The 27,990-nt window shown below is 41.7% G+C and overlaps 2 protein-coding genes across 2 annotated transcripts; both read right to left on the bottom strand.

Annotated features, from left to right (window-relative positions):
* Positions 1 to 401: 401 nt before the first annotated feature.
* LOC121393803 (protein kinase C delta type-like) lies at positions 402 to 16,585 on the bottom strand. The gene is made up of 10 exons (XM_041563349.1): positions 15,124 to 16,585; positions 14,349 to 14,519; positions 12,491 to 12,600; positions 11,073 to 11,234; positions 10,056 to 10,147; positions 9,196 to 9,258; positions 7,462 to 7,600; positions 7,182 to 7,373; positions 5,912 to 6,040; positions 402 to 4,374 (listed from the first exon to the last, which is right to left on the bottom strand). Exons 1-10 carry the CDS (start codon positions 15,410 to 15,412, stop codon positions 3,952 to 3,954), a joined length of 1,770 nt encoding a protein of 589 aa, XP_041419283.1. The 5' UTR covers positions 15,413 to 16,585; the 3' UTR covers positions 402 to 3,951.
* Positions 16,586 to 23,086: 6,501 nt separating this feature from the next.
* Positions 23,087 to 27,630, bottom strand: gdf1.S (growth differentiation factor 1 S homeolog; the record flags this gene model as incomplete). The annotated part of the gene is given in 2 exon segments (NM_001095591.1): positions 23,087 to 25,102; positions 27,347 to 27,630. Coding segments are annotated over 2 exon segments (1,086 nt in total). The 3' UTR covers positions 23,087 to 24,284.
* Positions 27,631 to 27,990: the final 360 nt, after the last annotated feature.

Here is a 27,990-nt window from a genome sequence, read left to right as displayed (position 1 = left end):
GCATGAACATTCAGTTAAAGACACAGGGGAAAGTGAGGTGTAGCTAAACAACATGGCTGCCACAAGCAGCAGTTTCTCTGGCAAAGATACTTACATGGGAGTATGGGAGACAGTCATCATGGACATACTTCTATACAAACTTACATATCTCAGGAGAGGCTGCCCCAAAATATTTGAGAAAGTCTGGGAATAGTGGACAAACTCATACCCCTCTCCTGATCTTTGAATTCCCCCTAATCTATAACACAGAACCTGACTGGTTTCCAACACAGGTTTCCTTTCTCACATTGCTCCTTGTTACAGCAAGACCTAACTTATGAAAGCATACCGGTAACTCTTTAATACCAACATTAAACCCAGGAGAGTATAGGAACACCTTGTGGTGTGTTAGTAAGGCAACAGGACACCATGTTTAGTTTGTTAGGGTTTAACTTTATTGTGAAATTAAGCATTCCGTACAAATAATTGTTTAAAAATAGATACATCAGTGAATAATTGATTTTTTCGACCCAGTGTTTCAGGAGAGGGGTTTTTAACAATCATTTTTGGAGAAGATTGCTTAGTTAAGGTTTATTCTCCTTTAAGTTTGTATTTAAGTTTGTTCTCCTAGAGGGGGGGCTGTATGGTGCTGTTGTCCTACAGAACTACTTGCTTAGTCAGACCACCCCCTACCAATGAATAGTATGAAACTCAGAAACACGGTGACAGCTTGTTTCTACTAACCTATTAACTTGCATCATTTTTAGTCTATCCATCTTATTAAATGTCTAACTAAAGATGCACGGAGATGCCAATAAGTGAAGGAGATGCTATAATGAGGGAGTTATAATTATGGAATTTGTAACTATTCTTATTTTTCACCATGTCTAATTTTGTATCCCTTATCCTTTTACTATCCCAAATTCTTTAATTAGTATTCTTTAGCCTTGAGTTTTTAACATTTTCTGCCATCTAATTTTTGCTATTTATCCTATGATGTTTAGTGATTACATTTTGCCATATAATGTTTTTAATCATTTATCCTGTACAATTCTGCTGATATTTTATATTTATTATATGTTTGGGATTGATATATATAATAAGTATGGCATCCATTAGCCAGAAAGTTTGGGACCTGTGGAAGCATTGAGTATTACAAGGTAATATCTACTCATTATTAGGAAATTAAAGAAGAATGGGTTTTGGGATACTAGATTCGATACCTTAGCTTAACCTTTCATTTAATAAATTCCTATTTATCATTAAAGTGATCCAGAGGAAGGCGAAAAAACCTTTCTAAGGCTGTGTCCAATGTGCCTCAGAAGGGGAAAAAAATTCCTTCCTGACTCCAATATGGCAGTCGGACTAGTCCCTGGATCACTAATGGGCCGATGGCGGGAGCCCAGAGGCAGCAGCCGGTGGAAAGGTCTGTGTGCAGAGGCCGATGGAATTGGCCAGTGTTGGGGTCGGTGTTAGTGGCCCAGAGGCAGCAGCCGGTGGAAAGGATTGTGTGCAGAGGCTGATGGTGCCGGGGGCCAGGAAGCAGCAGGTGGAAAGGGCTGTGGGCAGAGGCTGGTGGATTTATGACAGATTCCGATGAATTGGGCCATCGTTGGGGGCACATATGCAGTAGCCATTGGAAAGGGCTGCTGGCAGAAGCCGATGGTAAGGCCGGTGTCGGGGGCTAGGAAGCAGCCGGCGGAAGGGGCTGCTGGCAGAGGTCCATGTAATGGGCCATTGTTGGGGGTACAGATGCAGAAGCTGTTGGAAAGGGCTATGGGCAGAAGCCGATGGTATGGGCCAGTGTCAGGGGCCAGGAAGCAGCCGGTGGAAAGGGCTGCGGGCAGAGGCCGATGGATTTTTAGGGGAGAGTTTGATGTATTGGGCTGTTGTCAGGTGCCCAGACGCAGTAGCCGGTGGAAGTGGCTGCAGGCAGAGGCCGATGTAATGGGCCGTTGTCGGGGGCACAGGTGCAGGAGCCGTTGGAAAGGGCTGCGGGCAGAAGCCGATGGTATGGGCTGGTGTCGGGGGCCAGGAAGCAGCCGGTGGAAAGGGCCGTGGGCAGAGGCTGATGGATTTAGGAAAGACGCCGATGTTTTGGGCCGTTGTTGGGGGCACAGGTGCAGCAGCAGTTGGAAGGGGCTGCGGGCAGAAGCCGATGATATTGGCCGGTGTCGGGGGCCAGGTGGAAAGGGCTGTGGGCAGAGGCTGATGGATTTAGCGAAGAGGCTGATGGGCTGATGTATTGGGCTGTTGTCGGGGGCACATATGCAGCAGCCGTTGGAAGTGGCTGCAGGCAGAGGCCAATGTAATGGGCCGTTGTCGGGGGCACAGGTGCAGCAGCCATTGGAAAGCGCTGCGGGCAGAAGCTGATGGTATGGGCCGGTGTCGGGGCCAGGAAGCAGCCGGTGGAAAGGGCTGCGGGCAGAGGCCGATGGATTTTTAGGGGAGAGTTTGATGTATTGGGCCGTTGTCAGGGGCCCAGAAGCAGTAGCCGATGGAAGTGGCTGCAGGCAGAGGCCGATGTAATGGGCCGTTGTCGGGGGCACAGGTGCAGGAGCCGTTGGAAAGGGCTGCGGGCAGAAGCCGATGGTATGGGCCGGTGTCAGGGGCCAGGAAGCAGCCGATGGAAAGGGCTGCGGGCAGAGGCCGATGGATTTTTAGGGGAGAGTTTGATATATTGAGCCATTGTCAGGGGCCAGACGCAGCAGCCGGTGGAAGTGGCTGCAGGCAGAGGCCAATGTAATGGGCCGTTGTCGGGGACACAGGTGCAGCAGCCATTGGAAAGGGCTGCGGGCTGAAGCTGATGGTATGGGCCGGTGTCGGGGGGCAGGAAGCAGCCGGTGGAAAGGGCTGTGGGCAGAGGCTGATGGATTTAGGAAAGAGGCCGATGTTTTGGGCCGTTGTTGGGGGCACAGGTGCAGCAGCAGTTGGAAGGGGCTGCGGGCAGAAGCCGATGGTATGGGCCGGTGTCGGGGGCCAGGTGGAAAGGGCTGTGGGCAGAGGCTGATGGATTTAGGGAAGAGGCTGATGTATTGGGCTGTTGTCGGGGGCACATATGCAGCAGCGGTTGGAAGTGGCTGCAGGCAGAGGCCAATGTAATGGGCCGTTGTCGGGGGCACAGGTGCAGCAGCCATTGCAAAGCGCTGCGGGCAGAAGCTGATGGTATGGGCCGGTGTCGGGGGCCAGGAAGCAGCCGGTGGAAAGGGCTGCGGGCAGAGGCCGATGGATTTTTAGGGGAGAGTTTGATGTATTGGGCCGTTGTCAGGGGCCCAGAAGCAGTAGCCGATGGAAGTGGCTGAAGGCAGAGGCCGATGTAATGGGCCGTTGTCGGGGGCACAGATGCAGCAGCCGTTGGAAAGGGCTGATGGCAGAAGCCAATAGTATGGGCTGATGTCAGGGGCCAGGAAGCAGCCGGTAGAAAGGGCTGTGGCCAGAAGCTGGTGGATTTAGGGCAGAGGCCGATATATTGGGCCGTTGTCGGGGGCACATATGCAGCAGCCATCAGAAAGGGCTGCGGGCAGAAGCCGATGGTATGGGCCGGTGTCAGGGGCCAGGAAGCAGCCGATGGAAAGGGTTGTGGGCAGAGGCCGATGGATTTTTAGGGGAGAGTTTGATGTATTGGGACATTGTCAGGGGCCCAGACGCAGCAGCCGGTGGAATTGGCTGCAGGCAGAGGCTGATGTAATGGGCCGTTGTCAGGGGCACAGGTGCAGCCGTTGGAAAGGGCTGCAGGCAGAAGCTGATGGTATGGGCCAGTGTTGGGGGCTAGAAAGCAGCCAGGGGAAAGGGCAGGGGCCGATGTATTGGGCCATTTTCGGGGGTCAAATGCAGCAGCTGGTGGAAAGGGCTGCAGACAGAGGTCGAAGGAGTGGGCCGGTGTTGGGGCCCTGAGGCAGCAGCCCATGCAAAAGGCTGCAGGCAGAGAATGAAAAAATGATGGTAAGAATGAGAGGTGGAGGACGATGGAAGCTACCAGACATGAGGAAAGTTGTAATTAGGCAGAGGCAGGCGAGATGGAAAGAGCCCAGCGGTGTTGATGTTTGGAGGCCAAGGAACCAATGGTGGATTGACACGACCAAAAGCAAGATGGTGATAGTAAGGTCCAGAAATAGGACCTGATGGTGGCAGCCACTGATATGGGTAGAGGTTAGGAGAATATGCAGGGTATGGCTGGATGTTATAGGCAGATGGACCAAATGGAGCCTGATGGTACCTATAGTATGGAGCTGATTGTTGGGCTTGAGAATTCCAGAAGGGCTCGTTTGTAAAGAAATGACTTGGCTGCGCCAGCTGGACATCAGGCGTGATGTATCTTGAAGAGATTCTCTGCTTGATGGACTCCAAGAACGATAGCGTCTCTTCATACGTCTTGCTGAAATCCACTGATGGCATCTGCAGAAAAGCACAATATACGTTTTTACATCACATTCACATGTGACTTCATGATACTGAATACAGATGTACACATTGTGTAGTATGGAAAGAAGCTGGGTATTCTATGGAGTGTAGATGTATATGCCTCCTTGTGTACCAACATGCTAGATAATATGCTGTTGCTCCATAAATAAAGATTAGGGACAATCAGCTAGTGCTGTAAATGCCGATTGTTAAAAATTTTCATTTGTGTACTTTGGGCTCTATATTATGTATTTTTCCCAACTGGCTGTTTCTGTAACAACTAGAAATGTTTAAAAAATGGACACTACTGTATCAACTGGGTGCGATCTGCTCCTAACAATTTCAGAGCATGGATTGATTATCCAGAATGCTTGGGGTGTAATATGGATACTTTGTCTACTAAAAATCATTTAAACGTGTATTAAACTCAATAGGATTGTTTTGGCTCCAATAGGAATTAATTATAGCTCAGTTGGGATCAAGTAAAAGCTACTGTTCTGCTACGGAGAAAAAGGTAATCATTTTTTAAAAATGTAATTATTTAAAATGGAGTTTATTACTTTTTTTTCCAGTAATCTTTCTGGATAAAAGGTTTCCAGATAAAGGATCCTATACCTGTATCATACATGAGCCTGCAATTTGTTTGGTGTAAGTCTGTACTGACACAACCTGCTATGGGAACTATGAAATTACAGCCAAGTTCAGGGTTCAGGTTGGTGGCATTCATCAGAACAGACTGGGCAAGCACGTTGCTATGTATGGTGCATCCAGGGGGGGTCAGGGCCCACCGGGACTGACACATCAGGGCCCCACTACCACAGTCACCAGGCTCCCTCTGTCCCGCCGGTGCGTACCTTCTTTGTGTGTATCAGCGATTGGGCGGGGGAAGGGAAGGACTGCCCGGCACTTACAATCCTGCAGAACAGCACCAATATGAACTTCTTTTCACGCTTTGTGACCCGGAAACATCATGTGTGCGACATAATCACATGGAGCACTAGCAGCCTACTCTGCACTAGTTACTCGTACCTGCCGATGCATACCTGCTTCATGTGTACGCAATCGGGGGAGGGGAGGACAGGAGCGCCGCCTATGTCTACCGGGTCCCACGAGGGCTGGGGCCAACCGGGTTTTTTCCCGGTGTCCCGCCGGCCCAGTCCGACGCTGGATGCATCATGTTAGTATACACACTAATTTGGATCCATTTAAGCATATCACCCATGCGGTGTTAAATGAGGCTTAGAAGCATCAGGCTACACATGTAGCAAATTTTTAACACTTTGTGGGATTCGGTTTGGCCAGGCTCTTGAATTCCGCTGAATCCGGCCAAAATGGCTCGGATTTAGCCAAATCCCAAATTGAGTCTTCCCTAGATTTTACATAATTTTCTCCTGGATTTACACAAATATTTTGTCCTGGTGTTCCCAAAAATGCTGTTTGTCCTCTTGTATTATTATTATTGTATACATATATGTCGAGTGTAAAGAATAAGCAGTGTTTTTTTCATTACATACTGTAGACATGTACTTACTGCTTCTGGTTTATAAGGCAGTGGTACGTTTCCCTTTTCTAGGTTCACCCAATCAATGGAATGGAAAAATGGGTGTTCCCGAATGTTGCCATTGCAGCCAAGTCGCTCCTTAGGATCTTTGTTGAGAAGCTGAAGTATAAGATAAAATGATCAGTTATTTCTATATTGCTAAACACCTGCCATTCATATCACAAACAGCCAATCCAAGTAAAGAGTCATCAATACAAGAAGTTGGTGCAGTTCATCAATGTATCTGCTCAAATATATTGCAGGGAATAAAAATTATGCTAAATATGGTGATAAAATAATGATGCTGTTGAATATGACAATCTCACAATAATGAATTAATGAAATGATCAATGTAGGACAAATATATATTATGCAATATATGTGCATTAACCCTCTCCTTTCTGATAAAAAACACTTTGTTCAGCTGTCTCTCAGTATTGTCGTTTGTGCTCTCCTTGTGCTATTTTGGGGACACAAAGGAGAGGACTCGGAGAGTACATAGAATGATATATTAAAAGGTAACCAACACTGTTTTTAATGAAAAGGAGGGGTGTTACTGCACATATATTGGCAACAAGGGGTGGCCCTGAATATATTGCCTTTTGACTCAATAATGTCTAATGTCTGCATAAACTCCCAGCTGACCAAACATATCTGCACATCTGTTATCTACATATTTAGCACCAATATCACTTCATCCTCCTATTTATTGCCTTTTTTGATACTTGCAACATATTTTTGAATTGATGAACTGTATGAATTGTCTTTTAAATAACAGCATATTTATCAAGGTGTGTTTTAAGTTTTGGTGTAAAACTTTTATGCATACACTTCTGGTAATCAGTCATCACCATTTTGTTACTGATGAAATCTAGATGGTGTTTGAGTTTTCCCATTGACCCTTGAATTCTTCATTTATTTTACACTGCATGATATATAGGATGTGTGTTTGGCTAAATATGGCATATATATATATATATATATATATATATATATATATATATATATATATATATATATATATATATATATATATATATATATATATATATATATATATATATATATATATATATATATATATATATATATATATATATATACACAAACACTCGCACTCAGATCCAGTCTTGGAGTTACTGATATATATATATATATATACACACACACACACACACACACACACACTATTAAGCATACAAGAACATTTAGATGTTTATAAACATGATCACTGCCCTCAAAATAGATATCCTATACTGACCTTTGTCAAGAGATCTTCAAGTTCTTGGCTGAGGTATTCTGGAATGTGGAGCTCTGTATGAAGAATGGCTTCACTGAACTCCATCATGTTATCGCCCTTGTAGAATGGATGAGATCCGGTGGCCATCAAATATATGTTGACTCCCAGGGACCACCAGTCTATCCCTGCATCATACTCCTTTTCTTTCAACAGCTAGAAAATATTTATTTTTTTCAAAACTGTTAAACTTATTTTTTAGACAACTTACATATAGAAAATGCATCTGGTGTGAGTCTCTTACCTCTGGGGCCATGTAGGGTAATGTTCCTACTAGTCCTCTGGTTTTCTTATTCCCAGAGATGCCCTCAGCCGCCAATCCAAAGTCACAAATCTTTAAATGTCCCTCGCTGGTCACTAGGACATTCGCTGGTTTCAGATCCCTGCAAGGTACAGATTAGGTTTAGGAAAATTCAAATGGAAAGAAAGCCAGGCATGTTGGACCCACATCTTGAAAGCCTTCAACCTCATTTAAAAAATAAGTGGCACTCATCATAATAGCACTTAAAGGGGTTCCAAATATTTTTTCATGTCCATTGTTTTCTAATAGTTCACCTGAATTAACTTTTTAAAAATGTTTTTAAGTTGCTTTTATTTTTTTTTTACCATTTTAACATCCCATAGAAGCTACTGAGAAATGTTTCACCTAGGGCATATTTATCAAGGGTCAAATTTCGAATATGAAAAACTGAGAAATTTAAATTCAAAATTAAGTTTTTTTTGGCCGAATAGATCCGTTTTCGATCAAATAGGTCTGTATTCGGAAAAATTCGAATCGTATGAATCGAAGTCATAGCGCATTCGATTTGAAGGTTTTCCCCAAAAAACACACCAGTTGACTTCAAATAGGTTCTAGGAGGTCCCCCATAGGGTAAAACAGCAATTCGGCAAGTTTTAGATGGCGAATGGTCGAAGTAGAGTTTTTAAAGAGACAGTACATGATAAATTTGATATACGAATTTTCAAATTTTTTTCAAATTCGAATCGAATTTCGACTATTCCCTTGTTGAAGTACACAAGAAATAGCTCGAAATTCAAATTTTTTCAATTCAAAAATTCACCTCGACCTTTGATAAATCTGCCCCCTAATGTAGCAAATTTTAACTGTTCACAGTCTGTACAGTCTGTTATTCTTCAGTTGGATGGGGTAGTATTCACAATAGTAGCATTTGTGAATGCAAATCGGAATGTACAGGATCAGGGACAACTTCAATTACGGACAAGCTGCTTTAGCTGGGCAGGATCAGGGGATTTACCACCTGGACTGGCCATATGTGGCTGCTATAAGATGCCATAGACAGTCACTGTTCAGTGGGCTGGTGGGGGGCTGTTTGGACTTCTGTGTGCTTAAAATGCTAGGACCTATTTTGAATCCCAGTATGGAGCTGCAGAGAATGGAATCTTTAACTCTGCTATACTTTAACCGTTGCTACATTATGACCTATGGAACATGCATAGGTCAGGGGCATATAGACACCCCTTACCAGCAAGAATTATTTTAGGGCTGCAATCAACCAGTATCAGGGACTACCAGGGTCAGACTGGGCTGGAGAGATACTGGGAAAAACCTAATGGGCTCTGAAAAATGTTTGCTCTAATTCCTTCTCAGCTATGTGAGCAAAAATATAAAATTTGTGCGCACAGCTTAGAAGGAACATTGGCTCCAACCCTCATAGGCCCCATCGACCCAGACCAGCACCCCTCCAAAAACTGTGTGCACTTGCTGTGCTCCCCCCTGATCTCCCCCGATCATAGCCGATAAGGAGAGAAGTTAAAGGTGAGCACAGTGGAGGGTTGTGGTATTGGGTAGTGTGAGGGGGTGTGGGGGCTCCTGAGGTTGAAGCCCTGGACCCATAGTCTGATCCTGGAGGCCATCACCCACCCCCGTCACAGACAAGTTCCATGTTGTTCCACCAGGCAGAGCAGGTACATAATACCAAGAAAAATAATAAGTGAGGTTTTTGCAAATCTTACATACCGATGTATAATCCCGTTCTCGTGGAGAAACTGCAAGCCGCACACCATCTCCGCAGCGTAGAATCTTTGGGAATAAAACAAAATATTAAAAAAAATATATGTGATGGAGCACAAAGGTGAACAAATAAAATTCTCCCTTAGTGCTCATTTCACCAAGAGCTAAATGGTAGGTGCCATGCTACACTATACACAGAACTGGGGGAACGAGACAAAACTGTTCTTACTGCCTGTCTCAGGGTTCTGTTATTACCACCTACATTTCTCCTCAAGCCCTCCCCACAGAATACTGCTCAGTCACAGGTAGTGCTACATTCACTGGGACGTGCAGGTTTTTGCACTACTAAACCACAAAGATTTGCTCCAGTGATGTAAAGGTGGGTTGTGCCAGTTTTTTGCACTTGTTTTTGTCCTCATGACTTCAAAATTGACCCCAGGATTACTAACCTCATATTATTCTCGCTTTTGCAAAAAAAACAACAAACAGCTAGATTGTATATGTTATACTCCAAAATACATATCAAAGCACAAATATATCTGGTTCCTGTGGAGCAGTGGCCCAGGTGCTCCTGCCCCAGGCCCTCAGCTCAGGGGGGTGGTCAATCCGTATAGAGCAATAAAAGGTATAGGGCACTCTGTAATCAACATGCTTAATAGACTAAAACTGTTCGTTAAAAAGTAGAAAAAAATCTTTATTTAGACAATCTCAGGCTTACACGTTTCATGTTCATCTGACACTAATTCATAAGCTATGGTCTGATCTGCATGTTGGTTCCAGAGTGCCCTATACCTTTTATTGCTCTATGTTATACTTCGCACTGTCGGTTATCCCTTATCCCTATCCTACACACATTGGTCACTTACATTAATGTGTCCATGCGCGGAAGTCCTATGTTGTTCATTTGATCGTGTAAGGTACCTCCGTTGACATATTCCATGACAAACACAGAATGCCACTGGATGGAGAAAAGAAAAGGGAACATTATTAAGCACTTGCACAAAAAGTATTCTATTTGTTTAGGAATCTATTGTCACCCAAGTTCTTTCTTGTCACATTTTCCTGATGAAGATGATCAAATGATCAGGCTGCATTGGTATTTTTACACACACTGATATTATGGTTAAAGAAACAGTTGTCTTGGAAATGCTTGCTAAACATATCTACTGTAGCCAAGGTGGCCAGGAGAAATCTGTTATTCTCATAATGGAGAGAGCTCTATAAGTATTGCTATTGCTAATCTCATGCGCTCAAGGTATGTTGAAAACTTGTCCACCTGGCAGGAGACCCCAGTATTACAGCAGAAGGCAAGAATGGAATTTTGGAATATTTTGTCTGAGGAGGCACAATATATAGAGAGAATTTCTGTATAAAGTCAGATAACTAGATTGAGAGATAGAGTAGCAGAGACAAATTCAGATTAAATACATACAGTTATGCAGATGTAGACATTAAAGAGAAAAAAAAACCAAGGTGATAGCTATAGGAAGGCTTGTAAAGTTTTCCAGAAAAGGTGGCAACCCTAGTCACCTGCCACATTCTATTTGTGAATGGGAAACTATAACTCAGGAAATGATTTGATTATGGGAAAATATATTAAGTGAACAAAGGGTAACTATGCATAGAGGTATGGTTTTGTAATTTTTCAGAAACCCTGTGTTGGAATGATCTGTTGGGGAAAACTGGATGCTAATTAAAAATTCACATTGGTGTAAATTTACCAAAGGGTGAAATAGAACTCACCAGTGCCAGGCCAATCTGTGCTTAGGCAAGCAGCAAGAATCAATTCCCATCCACCACCATGCCCACCGCAAGGTGAGACCCGAACCCCCCACCCATTTGTCACAAATATGCCCCATTAAGTTATTGACCCTATCTTTTACCTGAGTATGGAATGCTCCATAGGAATGGCAAAGGTACGGGCACCCAGCAGCGATCTTTAGCACGTTAGCCTCTATGATGCTGGTAGGAGGGATGTAGTCACCTTTCTTCATCACCTTTATGGCTACATGCTCGCTTTTGTTGGGCAAAGATGCCAATAACACCTGTAAAAGACAGAAAAAGAAATACAGTAAATCATCATGAGATTGTCACCAAGGTCCAAGGCTGGATTTACCTATAACATCACCCAGGTCATTGTTTTGAGGAACAGTGACACATGGCCTGAAACTGCCATTAATCCTACATAAGCACATGATTCATCTCACTGTGTCCTAGATCTAATTTAATGAACATGAGAACAATAGCAAAAAACAGTATTTTAAATAGGGGCACCCTGCCATCCCCAATAACTTCTGCTACCCTGGATTTGGGCTTATTGTATGTGGTCTTTCTATAATTCTGGGCATATTAGGGAATCATCAGACAATTGATTCTGAATAGTTACATAGTTAGTTACATAGTTAAATTGGGTTGAAAAAAGACAAAGTCCATCAAGTTCAACCCCTCCAAATGAAAACCCAGCATCCATACACACACACCCCTCCCTACTTTTAATTAAATTCTATATACCCATAACTATACTAACTATAGAGCTTAGTATCACAATAGCCTTTGATATTCTGTCTGTCCAAGAAATCATCCAAGCCATTCTTAAAGGCAATAACTGAATCAGCCATCACAACATCACCCGTCAGTGCATTCCACAACCTCACTGTCCTCACTGTGAAGAACCCTCTACGTTGCTTCAAATGAAAGTTCTTTTCTTCTAGTCTAAAGGGGTGGCCTCTGGTACGGTGATCCACTTTATGGGTAAAAAGGTCCCCTGCTATTTGTCTATAATGTCCTCTAATGTACTTGTAAAGTGTAATCATGTCCCCTCGCAAGCGCCTTTTTTCGAGAGAAAACAACCCCAACCTTGACAGTCTACCCTCATAATCTAAGTCTTCTGTCCTTCTAACCAATTTAGTTGCAATTAGTCTCTACACTCTCTCCAGCTCATTTATATCCCTCTTAAGGACTGGAGTCCAAAACTGCACTGCATACTCCAGATGAGGCCTTACCAGTAATTATGTTTTCATCCCTTAAGTTAATGCCCTTTTTTATGCAAGACAGAACTTTATTTGCTTTAGTAGCCACAGAATGACACTGCCCAGAATTAGACAACGTGTTATCTACAAAGACCCCTAGATCCTTCTCATTTGAGGAAACTCCCAACACACTGCCATTTAGTGTATAACTTGCATTTTTTATTATTTTTGCCAAAATGCATAACCTTGCATTTATATAATAATAATATAAGAATAAACTGAGTTTAAAAGGCAATTACAGTGACCTAATTTCCCAGAAGTCCATTACTTACTTTGCCATATGAGCCACTCCCAAGCTCAGCGTGGATCTTACACCTGCTGACTGCCTCGGGGAGAGGAATGTCGTCTTCTAGGAGGGGTCTCTTCTGGCCACTTCCTCCTTCTAGGAGAAAAGACAGAAATGTAAATGGAATAAAAGTTGGTCCCAGGAAATTATGGGGTCAATATTTCCTCTGTGCATACTGGCTTTTATTCAGTGGGGTGGGTAACCTTTACGTTAATTTTTAGTATGTTATATAGTAAAAATATGTTATATAGTATTTTTAAGCAACTTTCAATTGGTCTTCATTTTTCTTTTTTTTATAGTTTTTAAATTATTTTCAGCTTTTAAATGACACAAATGCTCTGTAAGGCTACACATTTAGTGGCCCATTTACTAAGGGTCGAAGTGAATTTTCGAATTAAAAAACTTCGAATTTCGAAGTAATTTTTGGCTACTTCGACCATCGAATAAGCTAAATTCAACTTCGACTTGAATTGAAAATACTTCACAAATTCGACCATTGAAAATCGAAGTACTGTCACTTTAAAAAACGACACTTCGCCACCTTAAACCTGCCGAATTGCTATGTTAGCCTATGGGGACCTCCTAGAACCTATAGCCAGTATTAGTCTAAGTTTTGAGAAGTCGAAGGATTTTTTTGTAAAATCGTACGATTGTATGATTAAATAGTTTGTTTCTAAGTACGATTGAAGTTTGATCGTAGTACGATTGTACGATCTTAAAAATCCTTCGACTTCGAATGTCGGACTAGCCTATTCGATGGTCGAAGTTTTTTTCACTTCGAAATTCGACACTTGATAAATCTGCCCCTTATTGTTATTACTACTTTTTATTACTACTATTTCTATTGAGTCCCTGTCCTATTCATATTCCAGCGTCTTATTCAAATCAATGCATGGTTGCTAGGGTGATTTGAACCCTAAGAAACAGACTATTAAAATTGTGAACTGTAAAAATCTAAATAACTAGTTTTTCCAGCACAAGAAATACAATCAAATTTAGGAGACATAGGCAAGATAAACAGTGTGATCTGTAAAATTTCTTTAAGTTGGGATATTATGCAATATAATTCAAATGGCAAAGGTCACTATAAGTATTAGATCAAACCATACTTTTTTATTTTTATTGTATTATTATCAGCTGCTCTGATGTGCAAATAATCATGAAGCTAACTAGATCATTTATATATATGAAAAAAATGCACAACATCCAAAATAATTGGGGTCAGTATTCCAGTAAGGGAGTTTGAAATCGGAAAAGTATAGCAAATGGTAGGTGTGTTAATTTTTCCATTGAGACCCCGAATGCTCTAACAGTGTCTTATCCCTAATTACATTTTTTGATAACACATGGGATGATGATGGTGTTACATGAACACTGAACAGGTAGAAGATCATTTTTGTGTTTTGAAAGAAAGTAAAAAAAATACCGGATATATATGTGTGTGTGTGTATATATATATATATATATATATATATATATATATATATATATATATATATATATATATATATATATATATATATATATATATATATATATATATATATATACAGTAGTAAATGGACCTGCACTCCTTGTTTGTAGTGAAAAAATTAATGTGCTTTATTCACAAATTCATTTCCTGGAAATGGATTTGTGACTAAAGCACATTGATTTTTTCACTACAAACAAGTACGGGTCCATTTACTACGATGTATTACAAGATTTGACCAACGCACCAATCTTTATATCCTAAATCCGTAAAGAGTGCGCTCACTGTACTTGACATTTTATATATATATAGATATATTTATATATATATATATTATAACAGTATCTCAACTGTAACTGCCATTTTTACTTACCTTCTGCTTTGGTGGTGTCCTCATGGGGTCTTTTTCTTCCTCCTTCTTTTTCACTGCACTGATGTCTCTTCGCCTTTTTCTTTCTTTTTTCCCCACTTTTTCCCTCAGTGCTGCCTTTGCTGTCCATCTTTCTCTTCATCCTGATGTTAACTGTGTTCTTCTTTTCCACCTCTGCAATTGAAGCAGGAATAAGTAGATGTTTTTCCTCACTCCTTATTGGAGGAGTACTCTTCTCCATAGCTGGAGGCATTTTTTCACCCATAATTGGGGTATTCGCTTTGAGCAAGCACAAAAAATTGCAATTTATCGCTTGAAAAATCACTAAAGATGCACGCTGGTCTGAGTCAAATCATGCACCGAGACCAACGGTCACTTTCAGCTCAAGACTGAGATGTCAAGACTAACTGTCAACTGTCAAATCTTGGTGGATTGAGAAATCCAGACTCTGCATAAAAGGAGAAACAAACCCCTTATTAAAAAAATAGACCCCCTCCCTCCTCCCCCCCAGCCTAGCTGCTACCCCAGGCAAATGCCCCTAACTTTTTACTTACCCCTCAGTGCAGATTCAGGGACCAGAGTTCACGGCAGCCATTTTCCGGGTAGGGTTTTTTTTTTAATAAGGGGTTTGTTTCTCCTTTAAGAACCTTTTTTAACAACAGTCTGGCATTCATTTTGGAACCTTTCATAATAAATCTGTGTTCTATTTGACAAACCATATTTTTTAATCAAGCTTTCAGATATACCATTTGTAAGCCCAATGCCCATTTACACTTACCTTCGGTTTTGATGGTGCCCTCATTGCTTTGGGGTCTTTTTCTTCCTCCTTCCTTTTCTTCTTCTTCCTTGATGTAGTCACTGCACTGATGTCTCTTCACCTTTTCCTTCCTTTTTCTCCTACTTTTTCCCTCAGTGCTGCCTTCGTTGTCCATCTTTCTCTTCATCCTGATGTTAACCTTCTTCTTCTTTTCCATCTCTTCAATTGAAGCTGGAATCAGTAGATCTTTTTCCTCACTCCTTATTGGAGGAGTACTCTTCTCCATAGCTGGAGGCATTTTTTCACCCATAATTGGGGAATTCGCTTTGATCAGGTAAAAAATTCGCAAGTAGTCACTTGGAAAAATCTCTCTGAGAAGCACGCTGGTCTGAGTCAAACCACGCACTGAGACCAACAGTCACTTTCAGCTCAAGACTGAGATGTGACCAACTGTCACAACTGTCAGAGTGACATGGGCAGTATATATGCATACATCAGAGCATTTCTTAAACACTTATTAAAACTTGGTAGACTGCGTAATCTAGAATCTGCTTAAGAACCTTTTTTAACAGCAGTCTAACATTCATTTTGGAAACCTTTCCTAACAAGTCTTTGTTCTATTTGGCAAAGCATATTATTTCCAATTGAGCTTTCAAATTTGCAATTTTTATGGTTTGTAATGCAGGGACATTTCATGGATTACTAGAATGCACTTTGAGTGCTTGAAGACCTAAATGTCTGAATGGGAAAATGGTGGTCTCTAGCTGTATTGTATCTAAATCTGTGTCCATCATGATGTAATTTCAGAGTAGAGAATGCTTCTGAAAAAGACTTTTCTATGACACATCTATACTGTATTCACATTTTAATTCTATATTCTGGACCACTAAACTTTTATCATTATCTATAATATTTAACCACAGAGGATTAAATAACTGCATGTCACTTAGAGACATCCATTGCCCATTTTAGTCCATTGTCCAAGATATCTTGGGCAAGGTATTTAGCTATTTGTATATTAGTTAGCAACCTATAAGATTCAATAATTATGTCTATTTTGGTAGACACTTGTGTAGTCAAAAAGCAAGAGACATTTTAGCACATTATAAACGAGTACAATGCAATGGTAATACTTGTTCTTGATAACATATGTCCCATTGAAGCATTCAAAACTGCCCAACCCCCACCAAAGAGATGATTGCAATTGCTTGACAAGAGCTTTTACTTTTCAAGAAATTATTGCCTGAAAAACCATTGTTGTGCCATTAGGAGTGTTTGTCAAGAAACTGCAATTTAATGCTATGGGGGGCTAAATGGGGATGCTTAAAAAGCTCAAGCACAATTACTTGAAGAGACCTCAAATTACCGTGCTCATTCCAACAACATGGCCCCTCCTCGGAGTCATGCATGCGCACTGAGCCAACCCTATGACCATAAACTTCCCAGTACCCCATGGAAGCACAATATACAAATGCTGTGTGAAGAGCTTGGACAAAGAGTGCCAAATCAGAAGAACCTGGAAGTAAATAAAAAGAAAATTCAATAAGGTTTAGGTTTAAGGAGTTGTATACTTCATAGGGCTCCTGCAGAGACCCTTCTCCTGAATTGCACTACCCACACTCATGAATGCAGTTGCAATCTCCTGTACCTAATCATAGAACAGAGTAGTGCAGTGGGGTTGGCAATTATTGACCAGGAGCATGCACACTTAAAGGAGAAACAAACGCTTAATACAAAAAAAATCCTACCCCCTACCCTACATAGATCCCCTCCCTCCTCCCCCCTAGCCTAGCTGCTACCCCGGGCAAATGCCCCTAACTCTATACTTACCCCTCGGTGCAGATTCTGTCCAGCAGAGTTCACGGCAGCCATCTTCTTCTTCTTTTCGGTAATCTTCTGAATGAGACCGGCGGAGTGGCGCATGTGAAGTTGGAGCAATTCTCTGTTTCACAACAAATGTGCATTCGCCGAAACTCATAAAGATTGCTGAACCGCCAGTCTCATTCCGAAGATTACCGAAGCGGCTGAAGATGGCGCCCGTGAACTCTGCTGGACAGAATCTGTATGGAGGGGTAAGTAAAGAGTTAGGGGCATTTGCCTGGGGTAGCAGCTAGGCTGAGGTGGGGGGGAGTAGGGAGGGGGTCTATGTAAGTAAGTATTTTTTATTAAGGGTTTGTTTCTTTTTTTAAAGCCAAGACCAGATTTGCTTCATCTGCATGTGCTTCTATTTGGCATCAGACCCAATGAGCCATGGGGAAAAAGACAAGTGGCCTGACGGGGCAACCATCGACCTGCTTTTATAATCAGGTATGGTGAAGCAAGCCATAGTGGCTTGTTGTGAGGGGGAACAAACAAGGGAAAGTTGTGCTCACCACTAATTTTTAAAAAAATTAGGCTGGGGATGCAATGAGGGTGTGACCACAAAATACATATAGAAAAATACAAGAGGTCCTCTGCACTCAACCCATTATCAATATATTTAAGACAGAGACATTTTGAGCATACTGCTACTGAAAAATGCCTTACCCTTTAAACAAAACAGGGATTGTTTACCCATATATTGCAGTATATTTAAGCTGGCCAACTACGTCAAAGTCATCCCATATCTGGCCAGTCCTACGCTTAATTTTCATCTTTCCCTTGTTTGTTCTAGTTATACAGGAGCAGTGACCAGCTCCATGTTGTAGCTCCCACCCTTCCCAGCTATAGTCAGGTGATCCCACTGGTGTCTAATAAAAGGGCAGCCAAGTTTGGGAGTTTTACTTTGAAAGCAGCAAGTAAGTTGCAGGTAAAATGTATAATGAAGCAATAGAATTCTTAATGAATCAGATGAAAATTAAGCATAAGCAAAATTAAGCTAAGCAAGTAACCTAAGCAAAATTAAGCGGTTACCCTATATCCAGAAAGATCTGACTTAAGGGAAGGCCATGTCTCAAAGACTCAATTTTAAGCAAATAAGTCACGTTTGAAAAATGATTTGCCTTTTCTCTATATTAATAAAACAGTAGCTTGTGATCCAAACTAAGCTGGATGAATCCATATTGGTGGGGTCGGGGGCTGGGTCGGCAGCCCAGTACGGGAGTGTCTGCGGCCTGCTTTTGGGCCACGGCCTGGCAGTTGGGGAACCGTGCTCTAAAGGAAACACATATACATACAAAGGAAGGGTGGAACTAAAAAGCAGCCCTGCAGTACATACAGCCCAATTTGTCAGCAAACATTGAACGGTCACTGGACACACAGCAGCAGTAGCGCACATCTTGTCCACTGTAACATGCACTTCATCCTTGACTCACTCACAGCAGCAGGCTTCTCACACAGCATGTCCATGCTTCTTTCTTTACGAGGACTACTGAAGCGCCAAAGATGGTGCCCCTGAGCTCAGCGGTGCAGGCGCACTCACACTGGAGGGGGGTAAACAGGCGGGCGCTAGGACCGCACGGCCGGGCAACAGGACCGCACAGCCTCGGGCGCCCTGATCACTGGAGGTGCTGGTCCCTCTAGGGCAGAATGGTTTTACTGGGCCTTGTTGTACCCAGACTCCCTGAAACACATACAGCTGGGTCAGCAACCAGAATCCACCCCCTTACCAGACAGGAAGTGGTCATAGACCTGTAGGCGAATAACTGGAATATGTAGATTAGCCATTACATACATGGGCTTCTGCCCAGCAACTAGGGAGATAAGGAAGTGTACACCAGTTTCATCACAGCATCACACTGTAATAAGGATCTCACTCATCTCCAACAGAACCCCAGCATCTCATATTTACCTCACTGATAGCACCAGGCATATCAGTTGTACTTATTACACTCAGAGCTTGGGAAAGATGCCCTGTTTCAAGGTGTGGGGGGCACCACTGCCACACACACACATTCTTAATAGAAACTAACATGGAATAAATATAATCATGGATTGTCTTAAACTTGAACCACATTATACGATGGAATTGAAAGTTTAAGTTGAAACAGGTATGGGACCTGCTATCCAGAATGCTCGGGACCTTGGGTTTTCCGGATAATGGATTTGTCCGTAATTTGGATCTTTGTACCTAGTAGTAGTCTACTAGAAAATCATGTAAACATTAAATAACCCAATAGGCTGGTTCTGCTTCCAATAAGGATTAATTATATCTTAGTTTGGAACGAGTACAAGCTACTGTTTTATTATTACAGAAAAAAAGCAAATTTTTAAAAATTTGGATTATTTGTATAAAATAAAAACTATGGGGGCAAATTTACTAAAGGGCGAAGTGACGTTAGCGAAAATTGGCGTGAGTTTGCTAGCGTAGGACATAAACTCTGGCACTACGTCGCACTCTTACGCCAGGCGCAGTTTCGCTCTCTCGAAAGAGCATTTCTTCGCAAATTCACCTGTTCCGCCACACTTGCCTTAGCCACCTCAGACCAGGCGAAGTGCAATGGAATGTATAGGGCTTCTTCAATTTTTAGTCCCAAAGTCCCAAAAAACGCTGGCCGTCTTTTACTTTTTTCAGGGTTATAGGCTGTAAAGGTCCTTAAATTTGTTTTTGGGTACCCAGGCTCCCCCATACATTTCCTACCTTATAGCACATAAACTATACATTGGGCACATGTGCAGGGCATTATAACAACTCTATTTCATTTTATTAATGTTCCCTGGGCTTGTGTAATGTAATGAATTTGATGTAACATATACGTGCTTTGTACTTTCACTTCCTGCCGTATGCAAATTAGCCAACGCTATCGCAACTTCGCTTGCCGCAGAAACGCTAGCGCAACTTCGCCAATGTTCGGCACCCTGGACGCAACTTCTGATTTTAGTGAATTAGCGTTGTCCTGGCAAATCTACACCTGGCGAAGTCTTGCTATGTGAGCGAAGCCGTCTCTGGAGATTTGCCCCTATGGGAGATGGCCTTTCCTTAATTTGGACCTTTCTGGATATCGGGTTTCCGGATAAGAGATCCTATACCTGTAGTAAAGTGCATCTGCTAATAGAATTCTGAGCATAAAATATTTGCTATAACACATTTTCTAAGCCCTCTAGGGGCAAGTACAAATAGGCCAATGACCATTGTGATTTTCTAAAAAAGCATTAAAGGAGAATGCAACCGTTTTAAAAAAAGATATAAACCCTCCTCCCCCCCAGGGAAAATGCCCCATACTTTATACTTACCCCTCGGCACAGATTCAGGCATCGGAGTTCCACGCAGCCATCTTCCGGGTCTTTTCTGTCTTCTTCCGGCGCATGCACAGTTGTCGCAAACCAGCAAATTGCTCCAACTGTGCATGCGCCGCTTTGCAGGTCTCCCACTCAGCTTACCGAAGACCTGGAAGATGGCTGCGTGGAACTCTGATGCCTGAATCTGCGCCAAGGCGTAAGTATAAAGTTAGGGGCATTTCCCCAGGGGGCAACTATGCTGAGGGGGGAAGAGGGAGGGGGGGCCTACGTGGGGTGGGGGTAGGGCGTTTTTTTGAAAACGTTTGAATTCTCCTTTAAGTATTTCTGCATAGTTTGAGTAAAATGCCAGATTTTAAAGAAATACATTGTAATTTTTTAGCATGTTTCCCTATAATGAAGTCAATCTACCTGGGGTTGCTGGAGATTTCCTAGAAACTGGAGCGCTATTGTTCTCTTCCAAGAAAAAAACACCCTACTCATGGCTTTCGAAATCTATAACTGGCCAGTGGTCTGTATAAACTCCCTGTAAAAGCTGTGACAGTGGAGAAAAATTAATCAGTGGTCTGATCACTGATTATTTTGGAGGGAATAAGACAGGAATAAGAGATACACTGAGATACAGTGGTATTAGGTGCTAGGGACTTGCCACTATCCCAGCTGTATTGCTAGGGTATAGTCTCAAGTTTATTATAAAACAACCAGTTTTGAAGCTACAGTATATATACAGAAAGCTACCCACAAATCTACTGGGATACAGCATTCATAAGATCATATATAGCAACTTTTGCTACTGGGAGAACAAGGCTTTAATAGTCTATTTGTGAGTGAGATGTGAGCCTTCCTATAGCTGGCTACATTACATTGTATTGTACATACCATTACAATCAGAAAGTAGATCACATATAATCACAGCACATGGCCATCACCCGTCCCTCCCCACAACATCACTGTCTGCCCCACTGCCGAAGTCTAAACTTGAAAGGTGTCAAACCTGCCTGACTGGCACTAAGTGGTTGCTGAGCCACTTCTATAACACAAGCTGACTAATCCTAGCTAAGAACTAGGAAAGGGTTCCCCTGGAGGACTTACCCCATATGATGGCTGATGGTTGCTTCTTTCTCAATGGCTGCCTGTAGCAGTTCTCTGGAGAAAGAACATCTTTTTTTCCTCCAGTTCTCTGGAAGACACCATTATTTCCCTAGAGGGGATGTCAGTCTTTGTAAACAATCCCCAGAAAGGGGTGTTTTGATGTATGAACTAATAATATAGTGACATCTACTGGCAAGGTGTCAAATAGCTAACTTATTTGATTAAATCAGCTAATGCCACACAGGGGCTGATCTCGGCAGGGTCAGACTGGGCCAGAGACACCTGGAATAAACCCAGTGGGCCCCAGCAGCCTAGATATGCTCCCAATGGCCACCTGAGCTTCTTCCTCACCTCCCCCACACCACAATCGCAACCACAGAACACATAAGATATGTGTGGGGGGATTTCGGCTGGGGTGTGTGGGCCCCTGATGCAGCAGTGTGATAACCCAGTACAGGGTGTTGCAGAACTAGAAGAATGCACAAAGAGATGCCAGACTGCAGGGTAGAAGTTGGCTTTATTTCTGGCTGCTCCCTCCACACCATCTGCTCCTTCCCTTTCACTTCCCCTTCCGGTTTCTACCCGGACAGCCCGGTATTTTGAAGGGCTGCCCGAGACAAAACTTGCCGCCCGGTTTTCCAAATAAGGAAAACCGAGCAGGATTCCCTTGATTGAAACATCGATCGGCCAATCGCTAGTCGCTGTGTCATAGCCCCGTCACTACAATCTACATCACGGCCCGCCCCCTAAGGTCACGGCCCAATCATCTTGCCCGGTCTCCACCATTTCAAAAAGGTGGCAACCCTAGCTGCTAATGCATATTAAAATTAACATTCTTACAAGAATGGATGGAATAAAATTACTGGCAGACCCCCACCCCAGTGATTTAAGGGTTCCTTGCCTTTTAAAAGGAGTGATTCACTGCATTTGTTTTTAAACCCCATCTAAAAACAAATGCTCTGTAAAGGTGGCCATACACGGGCCGATAAAAGCTGTCGACAGACCGAGTCGGCAGTTTATTGGCCCGTGTATGGGGGCCCCCGACGGGCTTCCCCGATCGAGATCTGGCCGAAAGTCGGCCAGATCTCGATCGGATGGGGTTAAAAATCCCGTCGGATCGCGGCCGCATCTGTTCGTTGATGCGGTCCCGCGATCCGACCGCCCGTTTGCGAACGTGAAGGATCCGATCGTTGGGCCCTAGGGCCCACGATCAGATCAGCCCGATATTGCCCACCTCAAGGTGGGCATATCGGAGGGAGATCCACTCGTTTGGCGACATCGCCAAACGAGCGGATCTATCCGTGTATGGCCACCTTAAGGCTACAAATGTATTGTTATTGCTACTTTTTATTACTCATGTTTCTATTCAGGTCTTCACCTATTCATATTCCAGTGTCTTATTCAAATCAGTGCATGGTTGCCAGGGTAATTTGGACCCTAACAACCAGATAGCTGAAATTGCAAACTGGAGGGTTGCTGAATAAAAGGCTAAATAACTCAAAAACCACAAATAACAACAAATTATACATCATACTAAAAGTTAACAACCCCTTTAAAACTCTATAGTAGGTTTTAAAAGCCTTCTCACTAAGCAGGCCATAGATGGTAACTGAGAAAATGCCTTTATGGCACAATTGTTATATGGTTCAAATGCTCAGTTAACACAAAACCCCTGGATATTATTTAGATATTTATTATACTTCACTTTAATTCCCACATTGCATGCAAGTTAGCCAAGTTAAACAAATCCAAATACATTTTATTCACAATTTAAAAGCAATGGTTTACAATAAGCAAGTATCTTTATATAGGCACACCCTGGTACCAAAACCTGTGGTTCTATGGCTATAGCAGAAATACCACTACATTAACATTTTTATTACTGTTAGTTTTCAGATTTTGTATGATTTTTATCCATTCTGTCCATCAGGGGTTTACGATGGTTTCACTCAAAGATGCATTTTTAGGTATGTAAAAGCAGCTTAAAAAGTATCAATGAAAAATTGTCTAAGGTATTTTACCCCACAGATGCACTCCATTTTCTTTAAAGGAAACTCATCTTATAGGGAAGCAAATAGAAGCAATAGGCATAAGTTATGTTGCCTTTCCACAGACAAATGCAAGACCGGCAGCGTAAAAAAACATTGCATTTAGAGCCTAAAAATATATTTTTTAAAAACAAATAATTATTTAAATACCACTTGTATGTCAATGGCATCTACCTCCCTATTGGTACATGAAGGACAGTGTAACCAACTTTCTACCAACCAGTGCATATGACCTGTTAGATCTATCACTGGCCAGAATGCTCAAGTCATATGGACTATTATATATTTTTTTATTTTCATATTGGAGGATTACGCCTCTGTGCAGTGAATAGTGCAAGCACCTCATCTAATTTTAGTGAAATAGAAAAGTCATCAGGTTATATACCATGTTCTTCTAAGATATTATTATTAACAACATCATATAGTGATATATACATTCACACAAGATCAAAGTGAATTTTAGCATATGTGCTCCTTAACAGCTAACAGCTAACAGTCAAGGCAAATCAATATGATGATGTCCCAACACCCTTACTAGCACTCAAGATACTCTGTGCATGTACAGGACTGTGAATACGTTAAGAATGATAAAATCTATGACATAACAGTGTAGAAATAAAGTAGAAATATTGCTTTTAGATCAGTATATTTTTCCTAGCAGACCATGAACACTGATGGTAGTGAATGTGGATCTGTAGCACACAATATTGTTGCCTATGTGTAAGCTACATCCATTGCTTAATCCAAGCAGTAACTATTAACCTTGATCGGGTTACAAATAAATTCTCCCATATTAATAACTACAGGAACAAGCATACACTAGTAGGTCACATTAACAGGAATACTAATTAATAGAATCAAATTATTTGTATGTACTGGCACATATGGTCACCTGCAGCCACACTCATCTACTGCCATGTTTTCATAATGTCTCAGCACCACATTGTCATTGTTGTCATAGAATAACATTGATATGGGAGACATTTTTGTCGGAACACAGCAAGGAAGAGGAATGTCTTCTGGCTCAATAGAGTGGACCAAGGTCTGCAGAATTGCATGGTTGGACCCATTAAGTATTTCTGTCAGCGGGTATGGACACTCTCCATAGCAGTAGTTGGCCATGTAACCTTGCGGTGCAATCACCCAGTTTTGCCATCCAACATCTTTAAACTCAACATAAAGGTGCCTCTTTTTGCAGATATTGCTGGCAGTAAAAGGCAGTTTGCTATAGCTTCTTTTTCTACGTGGCTTTTTACACCGCAAAGGATTGAGGGTCACAGTCAGCAAGGAGGTATAGAGAAAGGTCTGTATGTCTTTGCACTCATCTTTAGCGGTCGACATCCAGGAACTTTCCTTGTTAGGAAAGATCTCCAAGACCAAACCCAAGTTCTTCAGTGGGTCTTGCCAGCTTTGGCAAATTTCAGTCAGGTTAAAAAAGAGGGATTTATGCAGAAGACGGAACGTTTGGGCCACCAACAGCTTTCTACTTGTTTTGCTTCTTCCCATCCCTTTAAGCGTGATCTGTAATGTGCGATAGAGACGCAGATCAAATACCCTTCCGTAATAGGTGTTCTGGCTGAACCTCAATTCCAACTGCCCCATGGTGACTCTCTCTTCCTTCTCTATTGCTGAGATATTGAAGAAAAGTCTCTTTTCCAGGCATTGTGTTGGGTGGATGTCATCGGAGTAGGGAATAATAAACCGACCTAAAAGATTAACATAGGAAAGTTGAAACTATTTAGTCCAACAATATGTCTTAATACAACAGATTGATCCATATTATACAGAAGAGTTTTTGCCCCCTGTTTTTACCACAGGTACTAATATTCAATGTAATTGCAATGAGAAAATTCACAATACTCTGTTTAGGACAGAAATGTCAATGCCAGCTAAAACATTGCTTTGTGAACACTGCTCTGACTGTTTCTCCAGCAAATCAAGTTTGTTCCTTATGAAACAGTACCTTATTAAAAGGAGTAAACTTTGCCACAGGTCTTGTAACTCATAGTGAGCAATCAGAATAATAATTTGATTTCTATGGTTTACTAGACCTAGAAACTTCACTCTTTACAGAGAATTCTGAGTAAGATATTATATTTGTATAATTATATGCCACCCCCTAAACATGGATATGTCAGATAAATATCCCACTACATGTAAGATGTTGGGCAGCACTGTATTGCTGAGCGAGGGTAGATGGGTACAGATGTATCTACATTATAAGGCAAAGTTAGATTTATTAGTGACACAACATATTTTGGGCCCCAAATACCACTTTTTACACTTTGGGGTGCCCAAAACATGGTGTGTGATTAATAAAGCTAACTTAGGAAGTTAGTCATGCAAGCAAGTTTAAATCCAGCCTATATAACACAAATCTGCTCAAAATATCATTAGAAATTGTGTGCTGTAGTTAATTATTCCGCTATTCATCTGCAAAAATAAATTAAATCTTGTGTTTCCAGCTGGCTGTCAATTTTATTTTCATATGATTTTTTTTACATAGAAAGTAAAACAGCAACTAGAATGCAATATTTTAGCATTTAAAATGGGCTTTATGAAGGTGTAATGCTGGAATATGGTGATAAATGCATTGCACAGGGTTTATCTAGTTTTTCAAACAGCCATATATTGTTCTAGGATACCTGAATCAAAAAGGGAGAGTAAGAATATTTTTCTATACACAATAAAACATGATAAAGCAGATAGCATAAACTATGGCATGAACAGACAAAAACTCAAGAACTCTATATATTTGCAGTCACACAGGGTATTATGATGAACACTCAGTTGCAAAGCCTTGAATACCTGGTGAAAGTTAAAAACAGTGAGCAATAATGCATGCTGCCAAGTTCACTAGTTTCAAATTATCTGCTCGGAATCTGTTGCCACTAAATGAAAGCTAGGCCCCTACAAGGCTTGCATGCAGTGTGAGCAGAAGACAGACAAGTGTTTTCACAACCTCTGCAGGAAGCAGTGTTCTCTGGCAATATATATTCCAGTACATTGCACAATTTAAAGCTGCCCCTGGTTTCTTTTTGTGGGGTTGTTCAGTTCTGCAAACATATTTGAAGTACTTTTAAATGGATGCTTCACATACAATCAGCATTCATGCTCTTTAGCTATAGTTCTGCTATAGTTAAAGGGGTTGTTTACCTCTGAATCAACAATTAGTATGATATAGAGATTGATATTCGAGACAATTTGCAATTGGTTTTTATTTTTTATCATTTTTTTAGTCAACAATCTTGTTGCTAGGGTCCAACTTACCCTAGAAACCATGCATTGATTTGAATCAGAGACTGGAATATGACAAGGAGATCTGAATAGAAAGAGGAGTAATTAAAAGCAACAATAGTGAGCCCCATTTGAAAGCTGGAAATAGTCAGAAGAAAAAAAGGCAAATAATTAAGAAAAAAAAAAAAAACTATAAAAAAAAGATAAAATTAAGTTTAATTAAAAAGTTATTTAGAATTAACCATTTTATAACATACTAAAAGGTAGCTTAAGCGTTCTTACAGACGAGCGTTTGAAGCTGCGCTCCCCTGCGTTCCGTTTTTATGTGTTCAGCCGCAGGGGAGCGCAGGAGTAGACGCATTCAGTTTTTTCAATGGGGCTGTACTCACACAGGCGCATGTAGGCGCAGAACGCAGGTTGAGATGCAACATGCTGCATTTTTGAAAAAGACAATGCTTCTACTCCTGCGCTCCCCTGCGGCTGAATGCATAAAAACGGAACGCAGGGGAGTGCAGCTTCAAACGCTCGTCTGTAAGAGCCATAAAGGCGAACCACGTGTTTTTCAGTTGATGACACAACCATGGGTATCATGCAGTTCACCTAAAATCACTACACTGGATAATCTGAAAGAAAGCTCTCGGGAGTACATGTCTGGTACAAAATGGCTTTGTATACACTATCCATGCCATGGAGAACATTAGCCATCAGCTCACCTTGATCAGGGAACACTCTGATAACACTACCAGGAACATTAAATTCCTCCACAAAGCACAAGTCTGGTTTCTTTTTCTGACTGGAGCTCCCCATCCTTTGGTTGAATATCCTCCAAAGTATAGAAGGGACAGGAGGAGGAGATACCGGGTTAGGCTTGGAAGAGAAACCCAAACTCCTCAGAAACAGCTCTTCCCGCCTCTTGAGCTCTGAATCCAAAGTTACAATAGCAAGTATATGCAGGAAAGCCCACAGTCTCAGCCACATCATACTGACAAGCTAGTCTCTGCAGGTACTGTGGTATTCTGGGTAATGCTAGCTTTATAAACACATGCAAACAATTGTCTGAGAGAAAGTTTAATTAGCTGTTTAAAAACCGTAAATGTTATTTATTATATGTGCCATGTCAAGCACAGATATGTCTGTTCATTTGTTTGTCTGGTAAAGTGAAAGGCAATAAGAAAACTCATTATAAATATATTATTTCACACAATCCCTTTGTCACAACAATCTGTTTAGCTGCAGATCCACAGAGATTTTAATGTAAGGAAATGATTTGTGTAAGGAATGTAATTATTCACAATATCCAATTACCTCAAAATGGCTCAATCAGTCTGTGCATTTGTGTTTTCATTAGAAGAAAAGA

The sequence above is a fragment of the Xenopus laevis genome, chromosome 1L, assembly GCF_017654675.1.
Source record: "Xenopus laevis strain J_2021 chromosome 1L, Xenopus_laevis_v10.1, whole genome shotgun sequence".
In the NCBI taxonomy this organism is placed as follows: domain Eukaryota; kingdom Metazoa; phylum Chordata; class Amphibia; order Anura; family Pipidae; genus Xenopus; species Xenopus laevis.
Note: the sequence above shows the minus strand (reverse complement) of the source record. Positions and strands in the feature narration are given on the sequence as shown.

Excerpts from the sequence above, each read along its gene's own strand:
- LOC121393803 (XM_041563349.1), bottom strand. The coding sequence starts at position 15,412 with ATGGGTGAAAAAATGCCTCCAGCTATGGAGAAGAGTACTCCTCCAATA. Across the intron at positions 9,259-10,055 it reads CCGCGCATGGACACATTAAT|ATTCTACGCTGCGGAGATGG; the intron begins GTAAGTGACCAA and ends TTATTCCCAAAG. Across the intron at positions 7,601-9,195 it reads GAGAACGGGATTATACATCG|GGATCTGAAACCAGCGAATG; the intron begins GTATGTAAGATT and ends TGTACCTTGCAG.